This window comes from Mustelus asterias, chromosome 18 (assembly GCF_964213995.1).
Source record: "Mustelus asterias chromosome 18, sMusAst1.hap1.1, whole genome shotgun sequence".
NCBI classification, from domain to species: domain Eukaryota; kingdom Metazoa; phylum Chordata; class Chondrichthyes; order Carcharhiniformes; family Triakidae; genus Mustelus; species Mustelus asterias.
The window spans coordinates 7,095,162-7,121,537 of NC_135818.1; the positions used below are offsets into that span (position 1 = coordinate 7,095,162).

A 26,376-nucleotide genomic window follows, 5' to 3' on the forward strand; every position below is an offset into this window, starting at 1 on the left:
CCAGGATGTAGCACCATTAGGAGCCGTAGGGAATATGGAAAACCAAAATCTGGCTGTCGCTTATGCCAGTGGGGTCTTACGGTCCAGGCCACAGTGCACCTCTCACTGTGGCATCCCAAGCACAAAGGGGTGTATTCAACGGGAAACCCTGTTGACAAGGACGGGACCGTAAGACCCTGCTGTCAGTGAGCGATGCACCACCTCCTACTGCCGTGAAATACACTGCAGAGAGAGAGAAAAATCCCGCCCAGGATTCTGATACAATGGATGTTTCTCTTCTGTTGCTGGTGTTCAAGCAGCAATGCCTTTATATCCTTTCATGGCAAGGCCAGCATTCCTAACTGGCCTTGAACTGAGTGGCTTGCATAACCATTTCAGAGGGAAGTGAAGAGTCAACCACATGGGTCTGGAGTCACGTGTAGGCCAGACCGGGTGAGGACATGAGTCAACCAGATGGATTTTTATGAGAATCAATGGTGGTTACACGGAGACTGTTACTGAGACTAGCTTTCAAGTCCAGATTTATCCCCACGGCCCCGGTCGAATTCGAACCGATGTCTCCAGCCCGTTAGTTAGGGTATCTGGATTATTAGTCCAGTGGTACACCACACATTGCCACTTTGCTACCATCACGTACATCGATCATCTGTTCCATTTAGTTATCTCTTGCCTTGATAAGAACAAAGTTTGAACATTAAATATTGTGTTTTGACCTTTTCAATTTGGGATCTTTAACCACTGAGAGCCAAGAGACCCAAAGGCTTAGAAACAAGACTTAGATCCATGACTGGAGGCACAGTGGTTAGCACGGCTGTCTCACAGCGCCAGGGACTCGGGTTTAATTCCGACTCAGGTCACTATCTGTGTGGAGTCAGCACAGTCTCCTTGTGTCTGTGTGGGTTTCCTCCGGGTGCTCCGGTTTCATCCCACAGTCCAAAGATCATAGAATCATTGAATCCTACAGTTATGAAGGAGGCCATTCGGCCCATCGAGTCTACACTGACCAGAAGCCCACCCAGGCCCTATCCCATAATCCCAGGCATTTACCCTAGCCAGTCCCCCTGACACTAAGGGGCAATTTAGCACGGCCAATCAACCTAACCCGCACATCTTTGGACGGTGGGAGGAAACCGGAGCACCCGGAGGAAACCCACGCAGACACTGGGAGAATGTGCAAACTCCACACAGACGGTGACCCAAGCCGAGAATCAAACACGGGTCCCCAGCGCTGTGAGGCAGCAGTGCTAACCACCGTGCCACCCCAAATGTATGTGTTGATTGGCCATGTTAAATTGCTCCTTAGTGTCCTGGGGTGTGTAGGTTAAATGGATTAGCAGGGTAAATGTGTGGGGTTGTGGGGATAGGGCCTGGGGTGGGATTGTTGTCAGTGGGCTGAATGGCCTCCTTCTGTGCTGTAGGGATTCTATTTCTATGAAGAGTCAGCTACTGGCTCTTTTTATAGACACACAATACCTACCAACGACCTAAAGCAAATAACTTTGAAAGACGTTTCATTCACCTCCAGCAGAATGTCAGTGTGAGGCTGCTAGAACTTTACAGAACTGCGCTAATTTTCAATTTTACCCATCAGACCTTTATTTTAAAACAAAAGAGTTCTGATTAAATTTAACATCTGTAATTTTTACACCTCTCTGATTTTTCTGTGAACATTTTTGTTTCATATAATTACAGGGGTTGGCCTGAATGACGGTGAGAGCGAGTGGGATTAACATACACCGTCGTAACAATCCACTGAACCACTTTAAGTTAATTGCTGCTTCATTCCTGATGCTAATCCAGCTCCTTCACACTCTTATGCTAAACAGGAGAATGAATTGCTACCATGAAAGACAATATTAAAATAGCATTCGATAGCTTCGGTTTTACAAATGGAACCAAATTAAACACGTCTAAATTTAGCCCTCGAGTAAATAGCCATTTATACTGATGACGCGCATTCTCAGCACACGAGCAGCCAGAATGTTCCTTTGGACTCAAAGAACAAAGAACAAAGACAATTACAGCACAGGAACAGGCCCTTCGGCCCTCCAAGCCTGCACCGACCATGCTGCCCGACTGAACTAAAACCCCCTACCCTTCCGGGGACCATATCCTTCTATTCCCATCCTATTCGTGTATTTGTCCAGACGCCCCTTAAAACTCACTATCGTATCTGCTTCCACTACCTCCCCCGGCAACGGGTTCCAGGCACCCAACACCCTCTGTGTAAAAACCGTGCCTCGTACATCTCCTTTAAACCTTGCCCCTCGCACCTTAAACCTATGCCCCCTAGTAATTGACTCTTCCACCCTGGGAAAAAGCTTCTCACTATCCACTCTGTCCATGCCCCGCATAATCTTGTAGACTTCTATCAGGTCGCCCCTCAACCTCCGTCGTTCCAGTGAGAACAAACCAAGTTTCTCCAACCTCTCCTCATAATCCTCCATACCAGGCAACATCCTGGTAAATCTTTCTGTACCCTCTCCAGAGCCTCCACATCTCAAAGCCTCACGGCGAACAATCACTGAAACAACTATACGATGACATCAACAAGTTCCATCCCACCACCAGACTCACCATGGACTACTCTCCAGAATTGGTTGCATTCTTGGACACACGCATCTCCATCAAGGACGGTCACCTCAGCACTTCACTCTACCGCAAGTCCATGGATAACTTCACGATGCTCCATTTCTCCAGTTTCCACCCTAAATACATTAAAGAAGCCATCCCCCATGGACAAGCCCTCCGTATACACAGGATCTGCTCAGATGAAGAGGAATGCAACAAACACCCTCGTAAGAACAGGATATGGTGCTCGACTCATCGATCAACAGTTCCGACGCACCACAGCGAAAAACCGCACCACCTCCTCAGAAGACAAACAGGGGACGCAGCAGACAGAGTACCCTTCGTCATCCAGTACAGAGTGGAGAAGCTATGACATCTTCTCCGGAGCTTTCAACATGTCATCGATGAAGATGAACATCTCGCCAAGGCCACCCCCACATCCCCAACACTTGCCTTCTAACAACCGCACAACCTCAAACAGACCATTGTCCGCAGCAAACTACCCAGCCTTCAGGAGAACAGTGACCACGACACCACACAACCCTGCCACAGCAACCTCTGCAAAATGTGCCAGATCATCGACACGGATGCCATCATCTCATGTGAGAACATCATCCACCAGGTACACGGTACATACTCTTGCAACTCGACCAACGTGTCTTCCTGATACGCTGCAGGAAAGGATGTCCCGAGGCATGGCACATTGGCAAGACCATGCAAACGCTATGACAACGGATGTATGGACACTGCTCGACAATCACCAGGGCAGGAGTGTTCCCTTCCTGTCGGGGAACACTTCAGCAGTCACGGGCATCCAGCCTCTGATCTTCGGGTAAGCGTTCTCCAAGGCGGCCTTTAAGACACATGACAACGCAGAATCACCGAGCAGAAACTGATAGCCAAGTTCCGCACGCATGAGGACGGCCTCAACTGGGATCTTGGGTTCATGTCACACTATCTGTAACTCCCACGACTTGCCTGGGCTTGCAAAATCTCACTAACTGTCCTGGCTGGAGACAATACACATTCCTTTAACCTGTGCTTAACCCTCTCTCCACTCACATTGTCTGCACCTGTAAAGACTTGATTACCTGTTAAGACTCGCATTCCAACCATTATCTTGTAAATTGAGTTTGTGTCTTTATATGTCCTGTTTGTGAACCCAATCCTCCACTCACCTGATGAAGGGGCAACACTCCGAAAGCTCGTGCTACCAAATAAACCTGTTGGACTTTAACCTGGTGTTGTGAGACTTCTTACGAAGGAGTCAGAAAGAGGGTTGTCATTTCGCCACGGCCAACAGAATGCTCGGAATCTGAAGCCTCAATCAAAAGAGACAGCGTGAAATAAGAGTTTTTTAAAAATTGAGATTGCAGCTTGGCAAAGGAGGAAAGAAAATGGTCCAAATTAGAACTCCAGATGACTACAATTAAAGGGAGATGCTTATCTGTGTTGAAATGCGTGAGGGACAACTGCATTCCAAGGTTATCAGAAACGTCATCCATGCAGAAACACTCAGCTCTGTGAAAAGCCACAAGAGAATGTTCTCCGACTCTGCCATCTGTGCATGACAGTCGACTAAGTGCAGTATTAATGGTCAGGAACCAGACAGGTTAGGCAGGTTATCTTAAAAGGTTCCATTCATAGAATCCCTACAGTGCAGAAGGAGGCTGCCCATCAAGTCTTCACCCACCCAATCCCACCCAGGCCCTATTCCCGTAACTCCTCATATTTACCTTGCTAATCCCCCTGACACTAGGGTTAATTTAGCACGGCCAATCCACCTAACCAGCACGTCTTTCAGACTGTGGGAGGAAACTGGAGCACCCGGAGGAAACCCACGCAGACACGGGGAGAACGTGCAAACTCCACACAGACAGTGACCCGAGGTCGGAATCGAACCCGGGTCCCAGGCGCTGTGAGGCAGCAGTGCGAACCACTGTGCCACCCCACTCCTCATGACCATCACGTTTTCCACTGCTCGAACAATCCAATTAGGTAACTACCTCAGCTTTCTCTGGAGAGGACAGGGGGAGCTGTGACCGGCACAGTGTGAGGTGAAAGTAACAGGATTAATGTCAGCTTCTATTTATTACTGTTTTTTCCAATTAACTTTGCTTTCTCCCTGTAGGCACTGACTCTATGCAACATCCAGGATTATCAACACCCCTGACATGATTTGATTTGATTTATTATTGTCACATGTGGGTTTCCTCCGAGTGCTCCGGTTTCCTCCTTCATTCCAAAGATCTGCAGGTTAGATTTATTGGCCATGCTAAATTGCCCCTTAATGTCAGGGGCAATGCATGGGGTAGGGGGGTACGGGGGATAGGGCCTGGGTGGGATTGTTGTCGGTGCAAGCTTGATGGGCCAAATGGCCTTCTCCTGCACTGTAGGAATTCTATGATTCTATGTATTGGGATACAGTGAAAAGTATTGTTTCTTGCGCACTATACAGACAAAGCATACTGTTCACAGAGTACATAGAGGAGAAAGAAATGTGAGAGTGCAGAATGTAGTGTTACAGTCATAGCTGGGGTGTAGAGAAAGATCAACTTAATATAAGGTCGGTCCATTCAAAAGTCTGATGACTCCAACAACAATGTGCAGTTCTACAGCAGTTTTCACACAGCTGCTTTATATGATGAGCTGACCAAAGAATATTGTGGCCAATGTGGGAGAGTCAGGACAGCAAGAACCTTGTCGCAAAGAGGTTTTCTTGTAGAGGAAATATATTCTCTCTTCCACCTTCTTCCATCAGGAAAAAGATACAAAAGTCTGAGGTCATGTACCAACCGACTCAAGAACAGCTCCTTCCCTGCTGACTTTTGAATGGACCTACCTTGCATTAAGTTGATCTTTCTCTACACCCTAGCTATGACTGTAACACTACATTCTACACTCTCTCCTTTCCTTCTCTATGAACGGTATGCTTTGTCTGTACAAAGCAAGAAACAATACTTTTCACTGTATGTTAATACATGTGACAATAATAAATCAAATGGAAGTAAAGACTTTGCGGGTTTCAGGAAGGATTCCAAAGAGTAGGACTCGGGTGGACAAAGTGTGTCAGTGAATGAGTTGCACTGTGGAGCCAATGCGGTGGCAGGATTCAAGGCAGGTCTCACAGCAAAGGAGTCTCCACAAACTAAACAAAACGCATGAGCAAAACTGCAGTCACTTCTCCTGGTGAAGGCAGAGTGATTTCCCCAGCAGTGACCAGAGGACAGTACGAATGATCCGTGTATTATCAATCCCAGCCATTTGCAACAGTGTGATCTCTGAGCATGATTGATGGGAGAATTACTCACTCCTCACTGTCTTGCCCAGGGTTGTGGTGCCGTTAGGGGCAACCCGAGAGGTTTGTCATCAGTGTGGATTGAAGGGAAGTAGAATTGAACACAAGGTCTGAGTAAGCGGGCAGAGGGTTTAGGCAGGGATATATCGGTGGCACAGCGGTTAGCGCTGCTGCCTCACAGCACCAGGGACCCAGGTTCGATTCCCAGCTCGGGTCACTGTCTGTGCAGAGTCTGCACATTCTCCCTGTGCCTACGTGGGTTTCCTCCGGGTGCTCCGGTTTCCTCCCACAGTCCAAAAGACGTGTTGGTTAGGTGCATTGGCGAGGTTAAATTCTCCCTCAGTGTACCTGAACAGGTTGTGGCGACTAGAGGATTTTCACAGTAACTTCACTGCAGTGTTAATGTAAGCCGACTTGTGACACTAATAATTAATAAATAAATAAATACCTCTGGTGGAGATTGCAAAGGTAAGATGGATAAAGTCTGTGGAAGATCTAAAAATGGGGACATAAATTTTAAATTCAACCCAGTGGGTCAGAGCACCCCAGTGAAGGCCAATGAGGCTGGGTGATATTTTGTGCAGGACAAGAGATGGCTGAGTTTTCGACACACTGGGACTTCTGGATGGTAGAGGATATAAGGAGAACATTGAAAAGATAAAGTTACAAAAGGTGATAAAAGCATGATTCTGCTTGAGCAAGTAACAAACAGCTTTTATGCTTGTATCAAAACACCTCCTGGTCTTGGTGTGGCTCCTGCTCTGCCCAAGACCGCAAGAAACTACAAAAGGTCGTAAATGTAGCCCAATCCATCACGCAAACCAGCCTCCCATCCATTGACTCTGTCTACACTTACGGAAAAGCTGCCAGCATAATTAAGGACGCCACGCACCCCGGACATTCTCTCTTCCACCTTCTTCCATCAGGAAAAAGATACAAAAGTCTGAGGTCACATATCAACCGACTCAAGAACAGCTTCTTCCCTGCTGCTGTCAGACTTTTGAATTCAGTTGATCTTTCTCTACACCCTAGCTATGACTGTAACACTACATTCTGCACTCTCTCGTTTCTTTCTCTATGAGCGGTATGCTTTGTCTGTATAGCGCGCAAGATACATTACTTTTCACTGATAATATATGTGACAAAAATAAAATCAAATAAAATCAAAATCAAAAATCAAATCAAAGCCTCAATAAAGTTGCATCTTAACTTCATTGTTCCAAGATGAACATTCCCAACGTTTCTAACTTTTATAGCTGAAGTCCAGAATCCCTGAAGTCCAGCATCTTGGTAAATGTCCTCTGTGCCCTTTCTCCCACCTTTACATTTCTCTTCAGTATGATGCCCAGAATTGTCCACAATATCCCAGCGCTATCCCGGCTCTAACTAGTGATTTCTAGCATGACCTCTTGCTTTTGTATTCTATTCTTTTATTTAAACACCCAAGTAATTTGCATGCTTTGTTTTTAACCATCTGATCAGGTGTTAACCCATTTCGTTCACTGATGTCCTTTAGGGAAGGAAAACTGCCGTTCCTTATCTGGTCTGGCCTACATGTGACTCCAGAGCCACGGCAATGTGGTTGACTCAACTGCCCTCGGGCAACTAGGGATGGGCAATAAATGTTGGTCCAGTCAGCGACGCCCATGCCCCACGAATGAATAAATAAAGTTTGCTCTGTCACCTTTCAAGATTGACTGATATGTGGGATACCAAAGTCTCGCTGTTTATCCACACTTTCTAAGTAGTGCCATTTGGACCATACTGTTTTTCCATATTAGCCGTTCCGAAGGGAATCACTTCATTCTGCTTCTTCGTGAACTCCATTTGCCTTGCCGAGGACTTTGGTGTCCTCGTGCACCAGTCACTGAAAGTAAGGGCGCAGGTACAGCAGGGAGTAAAGAAGGCAAATGGTATGTTGGCCTTCATAGCGAGAGGATTTGAGTATAGGGAGAGGGATGTTTTGCTGCAATTGTATAGGGCGTTGGTGAGGCCACATCTGGAGTATTATGTGTAGTTTTGGTGTCCTTATCTGAGGAAGAATATCCTTGCTATGGAGGGAGTGCAGCGAAGGTCTACCAGGCTGCTTCCTGGGATGGCAGATCTGTCACATGAGGAGAGACTAAGTCGGTTAGGATTATATTCACTGGAGTTTAGAAGAGTGAGAGGGGATCTCATAGAAACTTATAAAATTCTAACAGGGTTAGACAGGGTAGATTCAGAAAGAATGTTCCCGATGGTGGGGGGAGTCCAGAACTAGGGATCATAGTTTGAGGATAAGGGGTAAACCTTTTAGACTGAGGTGAGGAGAAATTTCTTCATCCAGAGGGTGGTGAATGTGTGGAATTCACTACCACAGGAAGTACTTGAAGCCAAAACATTGCGTGATTTCAAGAAGAAATTAGTTAGAGCTCTTGAGGCTAACGGGATCAAGGGATATGGGGGAAGGGGGGATCAGGATATTGAATTTGATGATTAGTCATGATGATAATGAAGGGCAGAGCAGGCTCGAAGGGCCAAATGGCCTCCTCCTGCTTCTAGTTTCTAATTTTCCATGCCATGCTTCTGCCCATTTTTCCACCCTATCTTCCTCATTCTGAAGTCTACAACTACCCTCAGCATTTTTTATTCTGTTGTGAGTCTTGTGCCTTCAATAAATGTTACAATGCTGCTCCCTAAAGCTGAGTCTAGGTTGCTTCTAAAAATTGAAACAAAAGGGTAATGGACTTAAAACTGACCCTTCAGGAACACCATGGAGAGCTACCTCGCCAATCTAAAAACCACAACCACCCTTTACAGTCACTGAGACGATGGGAATTCCAGTAAATCCAATAAGAAAATTACCACTCGTAGGAGCATTGTTAATTCCTTGGTTGTGGATTGAGGATCAAACAATGCAATAAGAAAAGCATCAAATGAAAACCTGTGCTGGACTGTAGAGTGGATAGATAATAGAAAAAAGAAGTAACTAAGAGAAAAAATACATAAAGCAAGGTTTGCTTCATGCTGTAACGCTATTTCTGGAAATAGCTGTCTTAATTTTGTTTTCTAAGTTATTTTTACCCTTTTTTTATTCATTCGTGGGACAAGGGGTGTCACTGGCTGGCCAGTGTTTATTGCCCATCCCCAGTTGCCCTTGAACTGAGTGGGTTGCTAGACCATTTCAGAGGGCAGTTGAGAATCAACCACATTGCTATGGCTCTGGAGTCACATGTAGACCAGATAGCAAGATTTCCTTCCCCAAAGGACATTAGTGAACCAGATGGGTTTTTCTGACAATCGACAATGGTTTCATGGTCATCAGCAGATTCTTAATTCTAGAATTTTTTAAAAAATTGAATTCAAGTCCCACCACCTGCCGTGGCAGGATTCGAACCCAGGTCCCCAGAACATTAGCTGAGTCTCTGGATTAATGGTTTAGTGATAATACCACTAAGCCATCGCCTGCTTTACCCCACCCTTCTGTAGACCTCATACTCCACACTCTGGGTGAGAGGGCTTCGGTAATAACCTCTCACCAATGTGTTTATGGAAGGAACATAATAAGAATCCACTTGGATTTGTTTCTCCATGGGGACATTTCTTTCCTACAGCAGGAAAGCGCCTGATGTCCAATTTCCCCTTTGAAAGTTCCCATTGAATCTGTTCCCAGTGATCCTTCAAGCTGCTCATTACAGGCCACACTTTCTCAGAACCTGAAAAGAATTCTCATCTCCATTCTGTAATAAGTCTTCAGAGACAAAAGTCCCTTCACCAAAATCCCTTTATTTACAAACTCCAACAGCGGTACACAGAGTGCTAGCAGTCAGCAGTCTACCTCCCGGGGTATCAGAGGAACTGACACTCCCGGTTAAGTACAAGGCAAAGACTCCCTGATTGGCCAATCAATTGGATCCTTAATCAGGGAGTTCTTACTCCAATAGGCCAAACTCAATAGCCCGATTGAAGTAATCACACATTCTCCTTCTTGTTCCATTTAACTTAAGTCTGCGTCTATGTTGCCAACCCTTCTCCTTGGTTATTCCATATTAAAAAATAAAGTAACACAGAGAAGGGTCATTGGCAACCCTTGCCAGACCTGGCCTACATGTGGCTCCAGCCCCAAGCTATTATTGTCTGTTTTTGCCCACAGGGTAAATTGGGATTTACAGTGTCGTCCACATCCCAAGAGCAAATTTTCAAAGTCCATCTAGAAGGGTGGCCAACAAAGGATTGTCAGGGCAACTAATCTCTACGCGGCATGAATCACTGCTTACAGAAAGGGCGTTCTAAATGTCAACTGTATCCAACCTTCATTGATTCGGAGAACGTGTTTGACCAGATGTAGCATAAAAGATCAAGAGCCATATTGCAAAGAGCTAGAATTGATCAGAAATAAATTACAAGTATTTAGAATCTTTACTGAGAAAAACGTGTCGAGGGTCAGAATTGATGGTGAGAAGAGGAGGCAGACAAAGCATTGTGTTATAGCACCCCTGTGGTTTCATGGTCATCGGCAGATTCTTAATTCTAGACAGCGCCCTCGTGGCTTCAGAGGTTAAAATGGCTTCAGTGGCTTAAAGTTAATAGAAGGTTGATGAGCGATCACAGCGCCAGGGACCCGGGTTCGATTCCCGACTTGGGTGACTGTCTGTGCGGAGTCTGCACGTTCTCCCCGTCTCTGCGTGGGTTTCCTCCGGGTGCTCCGACTTCCTCCCACATTCTGAAAGACGTTCATAGAATCCCTACAGTGCAGAAGGAGGCCATTTGGCCCATCGAGTCTGCACCGACCACAATCCCACCCAACCCCTATTCCCGTAACCCCACTTATTTACCCTGCTAATCTCCCTGACACTAAGGGTTAATTTAGGATGGCCAATCAACCTAACCCACACATCTTTGGACTGTGAGAGGAAACCAGAGCACTCTGAGGAAACCCATGCAGACACAGGGAGAATGTGCAAACCCCACACAGACAGTGACCCGAGGCCGGAATTGAACCCGAGTCCATGGGGCTGTGAGGCAGCAGTGCTAACCCACTGTGCCACCCTGGTTAGGTACATTGGCCGTGTTAAATTCTCCCTCAGTGTACCCGAACAGGTGCTGGAGTGTGGCGACTAGGGGATTTTCACAGTAACTTAATTGCAATGATAATGTAAGCCTACTTGTGACACTAATAGATAAACTTTAAACTTTAACTTTAAAGGATGTATCCCCATTCGGTCGCCTTAACATTGGTACAAGATCAGATTCAACCCAGCTTATGCGCACGAGGAAAATGGGTTCTCTCGATCTTCCACTAGTTACAGCAGACATTGAGCAGGATTATTACAGCCTCACTCGTCCCAAAACCATAAAATCCCACCCAAGGTCAACGGACCTTCCCCTTGTTCACCTCCCCCGCCCGCTCCGATTCCTGTGGTGGGTGAGGTGGTAAATTCCAGCAATAATAGGGGTGGATTTCAAGCCCCCACCTCCCCCCCCAAACTCTCGCATTGCCGTCCCCCCCCTCTTTTCCCCCCATCCCCCTCGCCCCAATCCCTGAACAGTCTTTAGGTGGCTGCTCAAACCTGTTGGACTTTAACCTGGAGTTGTGAGACTTCTTACTGTGCTTACTCCAGTCCAACGCCAGCATCTCCACATCATCCTACCAGGGCCAGAGGTGAGCTGTGAGGGAAGGGTCTCCAATATCCTTGGGGAGTCGGGTTGGGGAAGGGAGCAGGTTGACAGCAGTCAGAGCAGCATAGGGGTCCAGGAGGAATTAATAGGGACCACTCCTGTTTCCTCTATCCAGCCGCATATAAAGAAACAGGAGTTTACCTGCTGGAATCTCCAGTGACAGATCACCCACTTTCGGTCCCAAAATGGGAAGCATCCAAAAGTAAAAGCCAAAAAATGAATCTTAAGTACATTGGAGGGCAAAGATTTTGAAACAGTTGACAGTCTGTCTCAGAGGAATATTCCACTTATTCAGCAATAGCCTCATCAATATTGCCACAGGGGCGTTCGTAACAAGGTGCGGCATTGTGGCACGGTGGTTAGCACTGCTGCCCCACAGCTCCAGGGACCCAGGTTCGATTCCCGGCTTGGGTCACTGTCTGTGTGGAGTTTGCACATTCTGCCCGTGTCTGCGTGGGTTTCCTCCGGGTGCTCCGGTTTCCTCCCACAATCCAAAGATGCGCCGGTTAGGTTGATTGACCACGCTAAATTGACCCTAGAGTCAAGGGGACTAGCTAGGGTAAATAAAACTAAAATCTATTTATTAGTCACAAGTGAGGCTTACATTAACACTGAAATGAGGTTACTGTGAAATTCCCCCAGTCGCCACACTCTGGTGCCTGTTTGGGTCAATGCACCTAACCAGCACGTCTTTCAGATTGTGGGAGGAAATCGGAGCACCCGGAGAAAACCCACGCAGACACGGGGAGAACGTGCAAACTCCGCACGGACAGTGACCCAAGCCGGGAATCAAACCCAGGTCCCTGGTGCTGTGAGGCAGCAGTGCTAACCACTGTGCCACCGTGCATGGGGTTATGGGGATAGGGTCTGGGTGGGATTGTGGTCGGTGCAGACTCGATGGGCCGAATGGCCTCCTTCTGCACTGTAGGGATTTTATGGGTCATTTTCAGTGCCCTTTCCACCTGTAGATTCAGTACAAAAATCTCTTCATCTCTCCACCTAATTACTAGAGTATAAACTCCCAAGTGAGGGTTTTGTGTGAAAGAGGTAAATTTGTTGATGAAGTCAGTGCCTGTGTGTTTGAAGTACAGGATGTAATTGGTTGCGGCTTTATCAATGAGTCACGTCCAGATTGAGTGTTGGCTTCTTACTACAATTATGTCATCGTTCGTCTCACAGAAACAAAGCAAGGCTCCATTAATAGTCCTCGGGTGTTTCCCTTAGAACTGAACTGATATCATTATGCATTGACCAGACTTAAATTAAAGTTATTTAATGCAAATTAGTACACAATAGTCATCTAATGATCCCTCATTAATAAAGCTTTACCTTACTATTCCTTCCATCAACAACATAAGTACACAGGAGGGCAGTAACGTTACAAATGCCATAGAGACCAATCATTTTTAAAATGAAATTCAAACTTCTAGTTAATAGCTTTAAGAATGACACATCAAGATTTCAGGTTTTAGGATGTTTACTGTAACAAATCATCAAAAGCACTATTAACTAAACACTATTTTTGTAGGCAACTTGTACTCTAAACCACAGAACCACAGCCCACCAACGCCTCTACTTTCTCAGAAGACTAAGGAAATTTGGCATGTCAGCTACAACTCTCACCAACTTTTACAGATGCACCATAGAAAGCATTCTTTCTGGTTGTATCACAGCTTGGTATGGCTCCTGCTCTGCCCAAGACCGCAAGGAACTACAAAAGGTTGTGAATGTAGCCCAATCCATCACACAAACCAGCCTCCCATCCATTGGCTCTGTCTACACTTCCCGCTGCCTCGGCAAAGCAGCCAGCATAATTAAGGACCCCACGCATCCCGGACATTCTCTCTTCTACCTTCTTCCGTCGGGAAAAGGATATAAAAGTCTGAGGGCACATACCAACCGACTCAAGAACAGCTTCTTCCCTGCTGCTGTCAGACTTTTGAATGGACGTACCTTGCATTAAGTTGATCTTTCTCTACACCCTAGCTATGACTGTAGCACTACCTTCTGCACTCTCTCCTTTCCTTCTCTATGAAAGGTATGTTTTGTCTGTATAGTGCGCAAGAAACAATCCTTTTCACTATAATCCAAAAATGTGACAATAATAAATCAAATTAAATCAAATCATAAACACTATTAACTAAACACTATTTTTGTCGGCAACTTGTACTTTAAACCACAGAATGGGATAGCCTCTTCCTATTCTCAGCTTACCAAAAAGCACATTTCAAAGCACGCTTTACACTGTCTGTTATTTGACTGTTCAATTTTCCCAGAATCAATCCAAAGTGATTCTTAGTTCCTGAAGGTTTTCCCCTGTTCTTTCTTTTTCTCAGCCTGGTAACTTGCGATCTTAGAATTGCCTTTCACAGTGAAGTTTTCTTTACCCAGAGACTCTCCTCATAGCTCCATGTAAGGTGAATATTCCAGCCTCATTGTAACTCCCCATGAATTTAGTCTTTTCAATCCAAGCACGAGTTTCCACCTGCATTCCTGTGTGGCGGGTGACTCATTGAGGTTTTTGGTCTTGAGCTGTTTCCACTCTCTTGGATCTAGGCAGACTCAAAATACTGTCTGTGATATTCTCGGAAAGATTGCAACCAGATCTGTAAACTGGCTTCCTCTGCATCCTTCTCCATGACAATGTGAATCACACGGGCCTTGTATCTAGATAGAAATGCTAAGTACGTATCCTTCAACTTTCTTTCATCTTGTAACTAAAAAGTTTTAAAGTTTATTTATTAGTCACAAGTAGTCTTACATTAACACTGCAACGAAGTTACTGTGAAAATAAATGGACAGTATAAAGCAAGACAATTTTCTGGGACTTTGGAGGCTCACATTTGTTCACACACAGACACCACTGTCTCCAAGCAGAAATACCTTGCACCTTCTAATCCATCTAATCCTTCCTTTGATCTCTAACAATCAAACCGCTCAGGCTTTCTGTCAACCAGATGTCAGGCCAGGTATGAGGACTCCCGTAATTTTATTTTATTTAAAAGACATGGTTCCAAAACATAACAATTTGTCAAACCGTAATATTAACATTAAACCAGGTCCAGCTTCCTCCCTTTCCATCTACTCCATTTACTGATCGAGTCCTTTTTCTTATATTTCAAAGCTTTTGTCCCCTGCCTTTTCAGGGATTGGGTAATGAACCCACATACTAAAAAGGGTTTTTTTTTCAAAATGCAGATTATACCATCCAAGTATTAATTATTTTCGAATCATATTGGGAAACTTGCAGTAATCCTCCAAAGATAAAGGTAAAATATTGCAGATGCTGGAATCTGAAACAAAAACAGAAAATGCTGGAAGATCTCAGCAGGTCTGGCAGCATCTGTGGAGAGAGAATAGAGACAACGTTTCGAGTCTGGATAACCCTTCGTCACAGATGTTTTCAAATAGTGACTGCACTTCAAACGAAGGGAATTCACTGGATGCAAAACGCTTTGATAGGCGCTATATAAATGCAAGTCTTTCATTTTCACAGATCATAGAATCCCTACAGTGTAGAAAGAGGCCATTCGGCCCATTGAGTCGGCGCCATTCACAATCCCACTCAGGCCCTATCCCCGTGATTCCATGCATTTACCCTAGCTAGTCCCCCTGACACCAAGGGACAATTTACCATGACCAATCCACCTAACCCGCACATCTTTGGACTGTGGGAGGAAACTGGAGCACCCGGAGGAAACCCACGCAGACACGGGGAGAATGTGCAAACTCCACACAGACAGTGACCCAGCTGGGAATCGAACCTGGGTCTCTGGCACTGTGAGGCAGCAGTGCTAACCACTGTGCCAATGTGCTGGATGTATCACAGCTTGGTATGGCTCCTGCTCTGACCAAGACCGCAAGAAACTACAAAGGGTCGTGAACGAAGCCCAGTCCATCACTCAAACCAGCCTCCCATCCATTGGCTCCGTCTACACTTCCCGCTGCCTCGGAAAAGCAGCCAGCATAATCAAAAACCCCACACACCCCGGACATTCTCTCCTCCACCTTCTTCCAGCGGGAAAAAGATACAAAAGTCTGAGGTCAAGTACCAACCGACTCTTCCCTGCTGCCATCAAACCTTTGAGTGGACCTACATTATATTAAGCTGATCTTTCTCTACACCCTAGCTATGACCAAAACACTATATTCTGCACCCTTCTCCATTCCTTCTCCCCATGTACTCGATGAACGGTATGCTTTGTCTGTATAGCGCGCAAGAAACAATACTTTTCACTGTATCCCAATACATGTGACAATAATAAATCAGATTAAAATCAAATTTACATTAAGGCTGGAGGAAAACAAACAGAACTTGCATCTTCAAGCAGTAACTGTGTCTTCCAGAACGGCACGGTGGCACAGTGGTTAGCACTGCTGCCTCACAGCACCAGGGACCCAGTTTCGATTCCCAGCTTGCGTCACTGTCTGTGTGGAGTTTGCACATTCTCCCCGTGTCTACGTGGGTTTCCTCCGGGTACTCCAGTTTCCTCCCACGGTCCAAAGATGCGCGGGTTCGGTTGATTGGCCATGCTCGATTGCCCCTAGTTTCAGGGGGGAGTAGCAGGGCAAATATGTGGAGTTACGGGGATAGGGTGGGGTTGTTGTCGGTGCAGGCTCGATGGGCCGAATGGCCTCCTTCTGCACTGTAGGGATTCTATGATTCTATGAAAATCCCACTGATGGAGATGTGTGCTGGAGAGAGGGGTTAAATCTCGCAGTCCTGTGGGGGGTGGGTTACTGTCCTGTGTCTTTTGATGCTGGAATGTTGACATCTTCTGTTGTCACTGGAGAATCCTCTGGATTTACTGCAGTGCCCAACAAGCTACAGCTGCGACCCCTGATGTCACGGAGTCTATCGGGATAGACTGGCAGTGTTTATGATTCCCCCATCCCAACAAATGCGCACATCCTCAGGCGGGCAGACACACACAGAAAGAGCAGCAGACAGATCGTATCATCACAATAGATCACCACATTTCAACAGCACCTAACTAATTGGATTCAGCGCTCCAAATGTCAACCTGCCCATTGAAATTGACACTCCACTGTCCATATCATGGGTACATTTTACTGGAGAGGGGTGGGATGGAATTTAACACAATGATATCCTCCCACATGGAGTTTAAATAGCAGTAGATATTTCAGTGGGGCCATCACTGTGTGAGCCCAGGTATAAATGTGTTTATGGATGTATTGAGATGTTGCTGTATGTACTGTGTGTGTGTATGTGTGTACCAGTGTATGTATGTGTGTGTGTATATGTATGTGTGTGTTTATCTGTATATGTGTACTGTGTGTGTGTCTGTGTGCATCTCTATCTGTGTATGTATGTGTGTGTGTGTGTGTCTGTGTGTGTATCTATATGTCTATGAGTGCTTGCATATCTCTATCTGTGTGTATGTATGTGTGTATGCGTGTAAGTGTGCGTGTGTATATATGTGTGTGTGTGGGTGTGTGTGTGTGTGTGTATTTATGTGTCTATGTGGGTGTGCGTATCTCTATCTGTGTGTGTATATTTGTGTGTGTGCGTGTCAGTGTGTGTATGTCTCTGTGTGTGTATTTGTGTGTGTGTATCTGTGTCTATGTGTATCTCTATCTGTGTGTGTATAGATGTGTGTGTGTGTGTCTGTACTGTATGTGTGTACCTGTGTGTATCTCTGGGTGTGTCTGTGTGTCTGTGTATTTGTGTGTGTGTGTATTGTGTGTGTATCTATGTGTGTATCTGTGTGTGTGTACCTGTGTGGGTGTATCTGTGTGGGTGTATCTGTGTGTGAGTATATATGGGTGTCTGTCTGTGTGTGTGTGTATCTGTGTGTGTGTATCTGTGTGTGTGTGACTGTGTATCTGTGTGTGTATTCGTGTGTGTACCTGTGAGTATCTGTGTGTGTGTGTGTGTGTGTGTTTGTCTGTGTATATGTGTATCGATCTGTGTGTGTAACTGTATCTGTTTGTGTGCATCTGAGTGTATCTGTGTGTGTGTATGTACGTGTATCAGTGTGTGTGTATCTGTGTGTGTTTATCTGTGTGTGTGTATCGATGTGTGTGTATCTGTGTATGTATATCGGTGTGTGTTGGTGTATACCTGTGTGTGTATATGTGTGTATCAGTTTGTGTGTGTACCTGTGTGTGTGTAATTGTGCATGTGTATCTGTGTGTGTGCGTTTATCAGTGTGTATATGTATGTGTGTATCTGTGTGTGTGTTTATCTTTGTGTGTATATCAGTGTGTGTGTATATCTGTGTGTGTGTGTATCTGTGTGTGTGTGTATCTGTGTACGTGTATCAGTGTGTGTGTGTATCTGTGTGTGTATCTGTGTGTATGTGTGCATCAATGTGTGTGTATGTGTGTATCTATGTGTGTATCAATGTGTGTGTGTATCTGTGTGTGTGTATCAGTGTGTGTATCTGTATCAGTATGTGTATATCTGTGTGTGTATATCAGTGTGTGTGTGTGTATCAGTGTGTGTGTGTATCAGTGTGTGTGTATCTGTGTGTGTGTATATCAGTGTGTGTGTATATCATTGTGTGTGTATCTGTGTGTGTGTATCGCTGTGTGTGTGTATCGCTGTGTGTGTGTATCTGTGTGTGTGTATCGCTGTGTGTGTGTATCGCTGTGTGTGTATCGCTGTGTGTGTGTATCGCTGTGTGTGTGTATCGCTGTGTGTGTGTATCGCTGTGTGTGTATCGCTGTGTGTGTGTATCAGTGTGTGTGTATCTGTGTGTGTGTATCTGTGTGTGTGTATCGCTGTGTGTGTATCGCTGTGTGTGTGTATCAGTGTGTGTGTGTATCTATGTGTGTGTATCTGTGTGTGTGTATCAGTGTGTGTGTGTATCAGTGTGTGTGTGTATCAGTGTGTGTGTGTATCAGTGTGTATGTGTGTATCAGTGAGTGTATCTGTGTGTGAGTATCAGTGTGTGTGTGTATCTGTGTGTGTATCGCTGTGTGTGTGTGTATCTGTGTGTGCGTATCTGTGTGTATCAGTGAGTGTGTGTGTATGTGTGTGTGTATCTGTGTGTGTGTCAGTGTGTGTGTCAGTGTGTGTGTCAGTGTGTGTGTATCTGCGTGTGTATCTGTGTGTATCAGTGAGTGTGTGTGTGTGTATGTGTGTGTGTCAGTGTGTGTATCTGTGTGTGTGTCAGTGTGTGTATCTGTGTGTATCAGTAAGTGTGTGTGTATGTATGTGTGTCAGTGTGTGTATCTGTGTGTGTGTCAGTGTATCTGTGTGTGTGTCAGTGTGTGTGTATCTGCGTGTGTATCTGTGTGTATCAGTGAGTGTGTGTGTATGTGTGTGTGTCAGTGTGTGTATCTGTGTGTGTGTCAGTGTGTGTGTCAGTGTGTGTATCTGTGTGTGTGTCAGTGTGTGTATCTGTGTGTATCAGTGAGTGTGTATGTGTGTCAGTGTGTGTATCTGTGTGTGTATCTGTGTGTGTGTCAGTGTGTGTATCTGTGTGTGTGTCAGTGTGTGTATCTGTGTGTCACTCCCAGCCCAGCCAGCACTTACCCAGGACAGAGCCGATGAAGATGAGGATTTGCACCGAGGTGGTGAAGTCTCGGTAGGTCTGCTCCTCCGGGCCGCCTTGCCGCTGCTCCCCCCGGGCGCTGCTGTTGTGGGTCTGGTTGCAGAGCTCCGCTCCCCCGCTGCCGGTGGCCGGGCTCAGAGGGGAGCTGGCGTTCTGTTCCATGCTACCTGCAGCCTCCTGCATGTGACATCCTCAACTTCATCCCCCACTCCCAGGCAAACATCCTGCCGGGTCAACGACCCCCCCCCCCCCAAAAAAAAAATCAGACAAGGCAACCCTTTCCCCCAGCCAAACCTGACAGCCCCCTTCCCTGTAATTACAGAGAGGAATCCATTCTAACAATGTTCAAATAGTTTCCAATTCTGCTGCACATCTTGCTTCGCCCTGATTACTCCCCAAACTGGATACTGTGTTAATCTCCAACAACCACTGCACAAGACTTGATCAAAATTGGACAGAAATCGGTTGCCTGGTGACAGCAGTGTAACTGGAAAGACAGAGAGTAGGGGAGGAGAGAGAAAATGAGCTACTTTCATCCCATCCCCTCTCCTTCTCTCTCTCCCTCCCTCCAGCCTTTCCTTTAGGGGGGGGTGAAGGTGAACTCCCCTCCCCCCCCCCTCCGCTTATCTTCCCACTCCGTTTCTACAGGGGGTTTATCTGGCTGGAAGGATAAAACTGTTCTATTTGGCTGTATTACTGAACCAGGGCGTCATCAAAACAGCAGCCACAGAGAAAACACACACACACACACACACACATAGCTTCCCCAGTCAGTCTCTGGGCAAAAAAAAAGCAGATTTCATTTTCTGAGCGAAACCCGGATAATTTAACACAGCCTGCCAACAGAACAATGGCATTCCCTTTCTTAAAGGGGCGCTGTCGACACATCATTGACGACTATTTGTTTTATTTACAAAACACAACGCTGTCAAATTTCCTGCTCATTATTGAAGCCATCGAGGTGAAATGATGCAGACTCCAAACAGATTTTTTTTTAATTTAAAGAAAACCTCCAGAAGCCCTATTTTATCCGACAAATGGGACGTTTGAACATTCACTTTGATTTGATTTGATTCATTCGTGTCACATGTATTGGTAGACAGTGAAAAGTCTTGTTTCTTGCGCGTTATACTGACAAAGCATACCATTCATAAAGAAGGAAAGGAGAGGGTGCAGAATGTAGTGTTACAGTCATAGCTAGGGTGTAGAGAAAGATCAACTTAATGCGACATAGGTCCATTCAAAAGGCAGCAGGCAAGAGGCTGTTTTTGAGTCGGTTGGTACGTGACCTCAAACTTTTGTATCTTTTTCCCGACGGAAGAGAATGTCTGGGGTGCGTGGGGTCCTTGATTATGCTGGCTGCTTTGCCGAGGCAGCGGGATGTGTAGACGGAGTCAATGGATGGGAGGCTGGTTTGCATGATGGTTTGGGCTACATTCACGACTTTTTGTAGTTTCTTACCGTCTTGGGCAGAGCAGGGACAATACCAAGCTGTGATACAACCAGAAAGAATGCTTTCTATGGTGTATCTGTAAAAGTTGGCGAGAGTTGTTGGGGATATGCCAAATTTCCTCAGTCTTCTGAGAAAGTAGAGGCGTTGGTGGGCTTTCTTAACTATAGTGTCAGCATGGGGGAACAAGGACAGGTTGTTGGTGAGCTGGGCACCTAAAATCTTGAAGCTCTCAACCCTTTCTACTTCGGCCCCGTTGATGTAGACAGGGACATGTTCTCCTTTACGCTTCTTAGACTTTGTGTGGTTTTTTTTCTTGTTTCACCATTTTGAAACCTTCCCATTATTATCTGCATTACCTTACCTTGTACAGCGTGGTTTTTTATATTCATTCAGAATACTTACAGAATACTGAGAGGCCCAGATAGAGTGGACGTGGAGAGGATGTTTCCATTAGTGAGAGAGACCAGAACTCGAGGGCTCAATCTCAGAGTGAAGGGACGCTCCTTTCAAACTGAGATGAGGAGGAATTTCTTCAGCCAGAGAGAGGGTGGTGAATCTGTGGAACTCATTACCACAGAGGGCTGTGGAGGCCGGGTCATTGAGTGTCTTTTAAGACAGAGATAGATAGGTTCTTGAACAATAAGGGGATCAAGAGTTACGGCGAGAATTCAGGAGAATGAGGATGAGATTTATTTCAGCCAGGATTGAATGGCGGAACAGACTCAATGGGCCGAATAGCCTAATTCTGCTCCTATATCTTATGGTCTTATGGGATATGGGTGTCGCTGGCTAAGCCAGCATTTAGTGTCCATCCCAGAGGGCAGTTAAGAGTCAACCACATTGTTGTGGCTCTCGAGTCACATGTAGGTCAGACCAGGTAAGGACGGCAGATTTCCTTCCCTAAAGGACATTAGTGAACCAGATGGGTTTTATGATAATTGACAATGGGTTCATGGTCGTCAGTAGACTTTTAATTCCAGATCTTTTCCTTTGTAAATTCAAACTTCACCATCGACCATGGTGGGATTCGAACACAGGTCCCCAGAGCATTACCCTGGGTCTACTGGTTTACTAGCCCAGTGACAATACCACTATGCCACTGCCTCCTGTTGGTTGGCAATTGCAGTCCAACACTAATATTAACGGATTCTCCTTTAAGAAAATATGTAGAGAAAAATAAAATCTGGCAAACTGATATTTTGGTTTATGCGGAAACGCAATATTTTTCTGTTCCAATTGCAAGCATTGTTTACATTGATTCACTCCACCTGATTTCACAAAACAGTTGGGCACAACAAAAACTATGGTCCGGATTTCCCCTCTGCGCTTGCCCCAAGGTCAACGACCTTTGTATGGTCCGTGTCCCGTCCACTATGATTTCCATGGTGGGCGAGACAGGAAAATTCCACCCAATGGGTCAGGACAACACCCTAGCTGTGTGCTGACTCCCTAGCCGGAGTCTGACCACCATTCACACCGGTGGGATTTTCCCATCTCGCCGCAGTGGGTGCCAAATTCTCTGATTTCGCTGCAGTGGGAGCATGGCATGAACGACTGGTAAAATCACGCACCCCCCCCCCCCCCCCATTTCAGAACTAGCCGCGCCTCTAGTCTATCTGTTCAAATACAGCGACGACACTGGCATCTAACCGTCAAAATGGAAAATAGCCCAGATGTGACCTACCCATAAAGAGCAGGTCAAACTTAATCCAGCCAACTGCCATCCTATCAACCTTCGCTTGATCATCAACAATGTGATTAAAGTTCACAAGAATTAGGAACAGGAGTAGGCCATTCGGCCCTCCTAAGCCTGCTCCACCATTCAATAAGACCATGGCTGAACTGTTCATGGCCTCAGATCCACTTTCCTGACTGCCCCCCATAATCCTTCACTCCCTTGTCAATCAAACATCTGTCTAACTCCACGTTGAATGTATTCAATGTCCCAGCCTCCACTGCTTTCTGAGGAAGAGAATCCCACCGACTAATGACCCTGTCAGAGAAAAATAATTCCACTTATCTCAGTCCTAACTTTTGACTGGGCCTCATAAGTTTAGACTCCCCAACAAGGGGGAAACATCCTCTCAGCATTTACCCTCCACCACCAACACATAGTGGCATCAGTACACACTGCAGAAAAGCATCAAGGCTCCTTCAACAGCACCTTCCAAGCCTACAACTGCTACCACCTAGAAGGACAGGGCACAGTGGTATAGTGTTCAGCACTGCTGCCTCACAGCTCCAGGGTTCAATTCCGGCCTTGGTGACTGTCTGTGTGGAGTTTGCACGTTCTCCCCGTGGATTTCCTCCGGGTGCTCCGGTTTCCTCTCCCAGACCAAAGATGTGCAGGTTAGTGGATTATCCATGCTAAATTGCCCCTTAGTGTCCCAAGATGTGCAGGTTAGATGGATTAGCAATGTTAAATGTGTGGGGTTACAGGGATAGGGAGGGGGAGGGAACCTGGGTAAGATACTCTCTCAAAGAATCGGTGCAAACTCAATGGGCCAAATGGCCTCTGTCGCACTACTAGGATTCTATGACTCTATGACAAGGGAACACTATCACTTGCAAGTTCCCCTCCAAGCCACATAATGGCTGTGGTTACTAGAGATGGTCAAAGAGTGGGTATGACATACTGAGTAGCCAACCTTCGGACTCCTCAAAAGCCTCCTCAAAGTCTACCACCTACAAGTCAACGGTGTGATGGAATAATCTTCACTTGCCTGGATGTGTACTGCTGCACCAAGTATCCAAAAAGCTTCTCACCATCTAGGTCAAGGTAGCCCAAGGCGTGGACACTTACCTCCAAGTTCCCTAACGGTGGCACAGTGGTTAGCACTGCTGCCTCACAGCGCCAGGGACCTGGGTTCGATTCCCGGCTTGGGTCACTGTCTGTGCAGATCTGCACGTTCTCCCCGTGTCTGCGTGGGTTTCCTCCCACGATCCATGCTGGCTAGGTGCATTGGCCATGCTAAATTCTCCCGAACAGGCGCCAGAGTGTGGCGACTAGGGGATTTTCACAGTAACTTCATTGCAGTGTTAATGTAGGCCTACTCGTGATACTAATAAAAATAAACTTTAAAAACTGAACACGTAGGGCTCAGGAAATGGGTCTTCTTACTTTTAAAAAATGAGCATTGACCTTGAACAGACTTAACTGAAGTATTTAAAATTATTTTAAAGTATTTCAAGAAACTACAAAAGCCATGAATGCAGCCCAATCCATCACACAAACCAGCCTCCCATCCATTGACTCTGTCTACACTTCCCGCTGCCTCAGCAAAGCAGCCAGCATAATTAAGGACCCCACGCACCCCGGACATTCTCTCTTCCACCTTCTTCCGTCGGGAAAAAGATACAAAAGTCTGAGGTCACGTACCAACCGACTCAAGAACAGCTTCTTCCCTGCTGCCATCAGACTTTGAATGGACTTACCTCGCATTAAGTTGATCTTTCTCTCCACCCTAGCTATGACTGTAACACTACATTCTGCACTCTCTCCTTTCCTTCTCTATGAACGGTATGCTTTGTCTGTATAGCGCACAAGAAACAATACTTTTCACGATATGTTAATATATGTGACAATAATAAATCAAATCAAATCAAATCAAATAATGAAGGAACAAGACTTGCACACATAGAATTAATGTGAGTTTACAGAATAGAAATAGACCGGTCTATGCCAGTATTTATGTTCTGGGCAGTGTCCTCTCACCCTTTTCCATCAAACCCTACCGCCATTCATCGGGATATGAGCCTCACTGGGCAAGGCCAGCATTTGTCAATCCACCCCCAATTGCCCTTGAGCTGAGTGACTTGCTTGGCCATTTCAGGGGGCAGTTAAGCGCCACATGTATAGATGTCACATTTCCCTCTCTAAAGGGCATGAGCGAACCAGAGAGGTTTTGACAACAATCATTTCCATTCCTGAAACTAGCTTTATAATTTCAGATTTATTAGTTGAATAAATTCAGGTTAAATTCCTGGGATTTGAACACATCCCCTGACCCTCCAGGCCAGTGACATCATCAGTACACCACCATCTCCCATTTTTTAAAGTTTAAGTTATTTATTAGTGTCACAAGTAGGCTTACATTAATACTGCAATGAAGTTACTGTGAAAATTCCCTAGTCGCCACACTCCGGCACCTGTTCGGGTACACTGAGGGAGAATTTAGCACGGCCAATGCACCTAACCAATACGCCTTTCAGACTGTGGAAGGGAACCGGAGCACCCGGAGGAAACCCACACAGACATGGGGAGCACGTGCGAACTCCACACAGACAGTGACTCAGCTGGGAATCGAACCCAGGTCCCTGGCGCTGTGAGGCAGCAGTGCTAACGACTGTGCCACCATGCCACCTCTTGTGCTTATCCAATTTCCCCTTACAAGCCTTGATGTTGTTCACTCAATGACTCACATCTGTCCCACATTCTCACCAGTAGGACAGAGTTGATGGATTAGCTTCATCTTTTTCCTATCTGCCTTCCTTGTGTGTTTGCATATGAAAGTTGCAATTTGCCTGCATTTCTATGCTCTAAACAAATGCTTCAAATGATTCAATCTGTTAAACAACACAAGGTTTAGTTGCTTAATGAATATGATACAGACAGATTGTCAACATTGTACCAGATGAGTGAATACCTTGCCAGAAAACAGTTTCCGAGTAATTAAAGAAGTGTAGAAGATTATATAACTTCCATGTTTGCTTGCAGTGTGCAGTTAAATTAGGAAATTAAACTGGAATTTTTTAAAAATCGCAGTACATGACTCTCATATTATTCTCAATATGTTGCAAGGAGTAATAACTATAGAGACAGATGATAATATAGAAATCCCACATGAGTAATTCCAGAGCCTTCAACAAATGGAAACAGTTTATCCTTATCCACCCTGTTCTTCCCTGCAAGTATTTTGTAGACTTCTATCAGATCACCATTCAACCTTCTGAATTCGAGAGAATAACGGCCTAATTTATAGAATCATACAGTGCAGAAGAAGACCTTTGGTCCATCGAGTCTGCACTGACACACGCAATCTAATCTAATCTGTCCTCGTAACTTAACCCCTGAAGTCCAGGTATCATTCATGTAAACCTGGGTCAAACTCCCTCCAGGGCCAAAACATCTTTTCTAAGGTGTGGTGCCCATACCTGCTCACAGTACTCTAAGTGGAGTCTAACTAGGGTTTTGTGTAACTGCAACGTAACATCTGCATCCCTATACTCATGTGGGATTTCTATAGTATCATCTGTCTCTATAGTTATTGCCCCCTGCAACATATTGCACTAACCCTGGAACACCTAGGGAACAAGGACACTTATGTCAGACTCCTATTTATTGACTACAGCTCAGCCTTCAACACTATTATTCCCACGAAACTCATCTCCAAACTCCGCGGCCTGGGCCTCGGCACCTCCCTCTGCGACTGGATCCTGAACTTCCTAACTCACAGACCACAATCAGTAAGGATAGGCAACAACACCTCCTCCACGATCATCCTCAACACCGGTGCCCCACAAGGCTGTGTTCTCAGCCCCCTACTATACTCCTTATACACCTATCACTGTGCGGCCAAATTCCCCTCCAATTCAATTTTCAAGTTTGCTGACGACACCCACCGTAGTGGGTCAGATCTCAAACAATGACGAGACAGAGTACAGGAATGAGATAGAGAATCTGGTGAACTGATGCGGCAACAATAATCTCTCCCTCAATGTCAACAAAACAAAGGAGATTGTCATCGACTTCAGGAAGCATAAAGGAAAACATGTCCCTGTCTACATCAATGGGGATGAAGTAGAAAGAGTCGAGAGCTTCAGGTTTTTAGGTGTCCAGATCACCAGCAAACTGTCCTGGTCCCCCCATGCCG

General features: G+C 45.7%; 1 protein-coding gene across 4 annotated transcripts in view; it reads right to left on the bottom strand.

Annotated features, from left to right (window-relative positions):
• The window catches only part of gpr176 (G protein-coupled receptor 176), a 94,976-nt gene that overhangs the window by 32,859 nt on the left and 35,741 nt on the right, over positions 1-26,376 (bottom strand). The window contains exon 1 of one of the 4 annotated variants that reach the window (XR_013499979.1): positions 19,032-19,590. The exons of 2 other annotated variants lie outside the window; for them this stretch is intronic. Coding sequence is in view for 1 of the 2 variants with exons in the window: in XM_078233326.1 (XP_078089452.1) it covers positions 19,032-19,233 (202 nt within the window). In the remaining variant the exon portion in view is untranslated. Of the gene's footprint in view, positions 1-19,031; positions 19,591-26,376 lie in introns of those variants that run through there. One more of the 4 variants, XM_078233326.1, reaches the window with a different exon arrangement.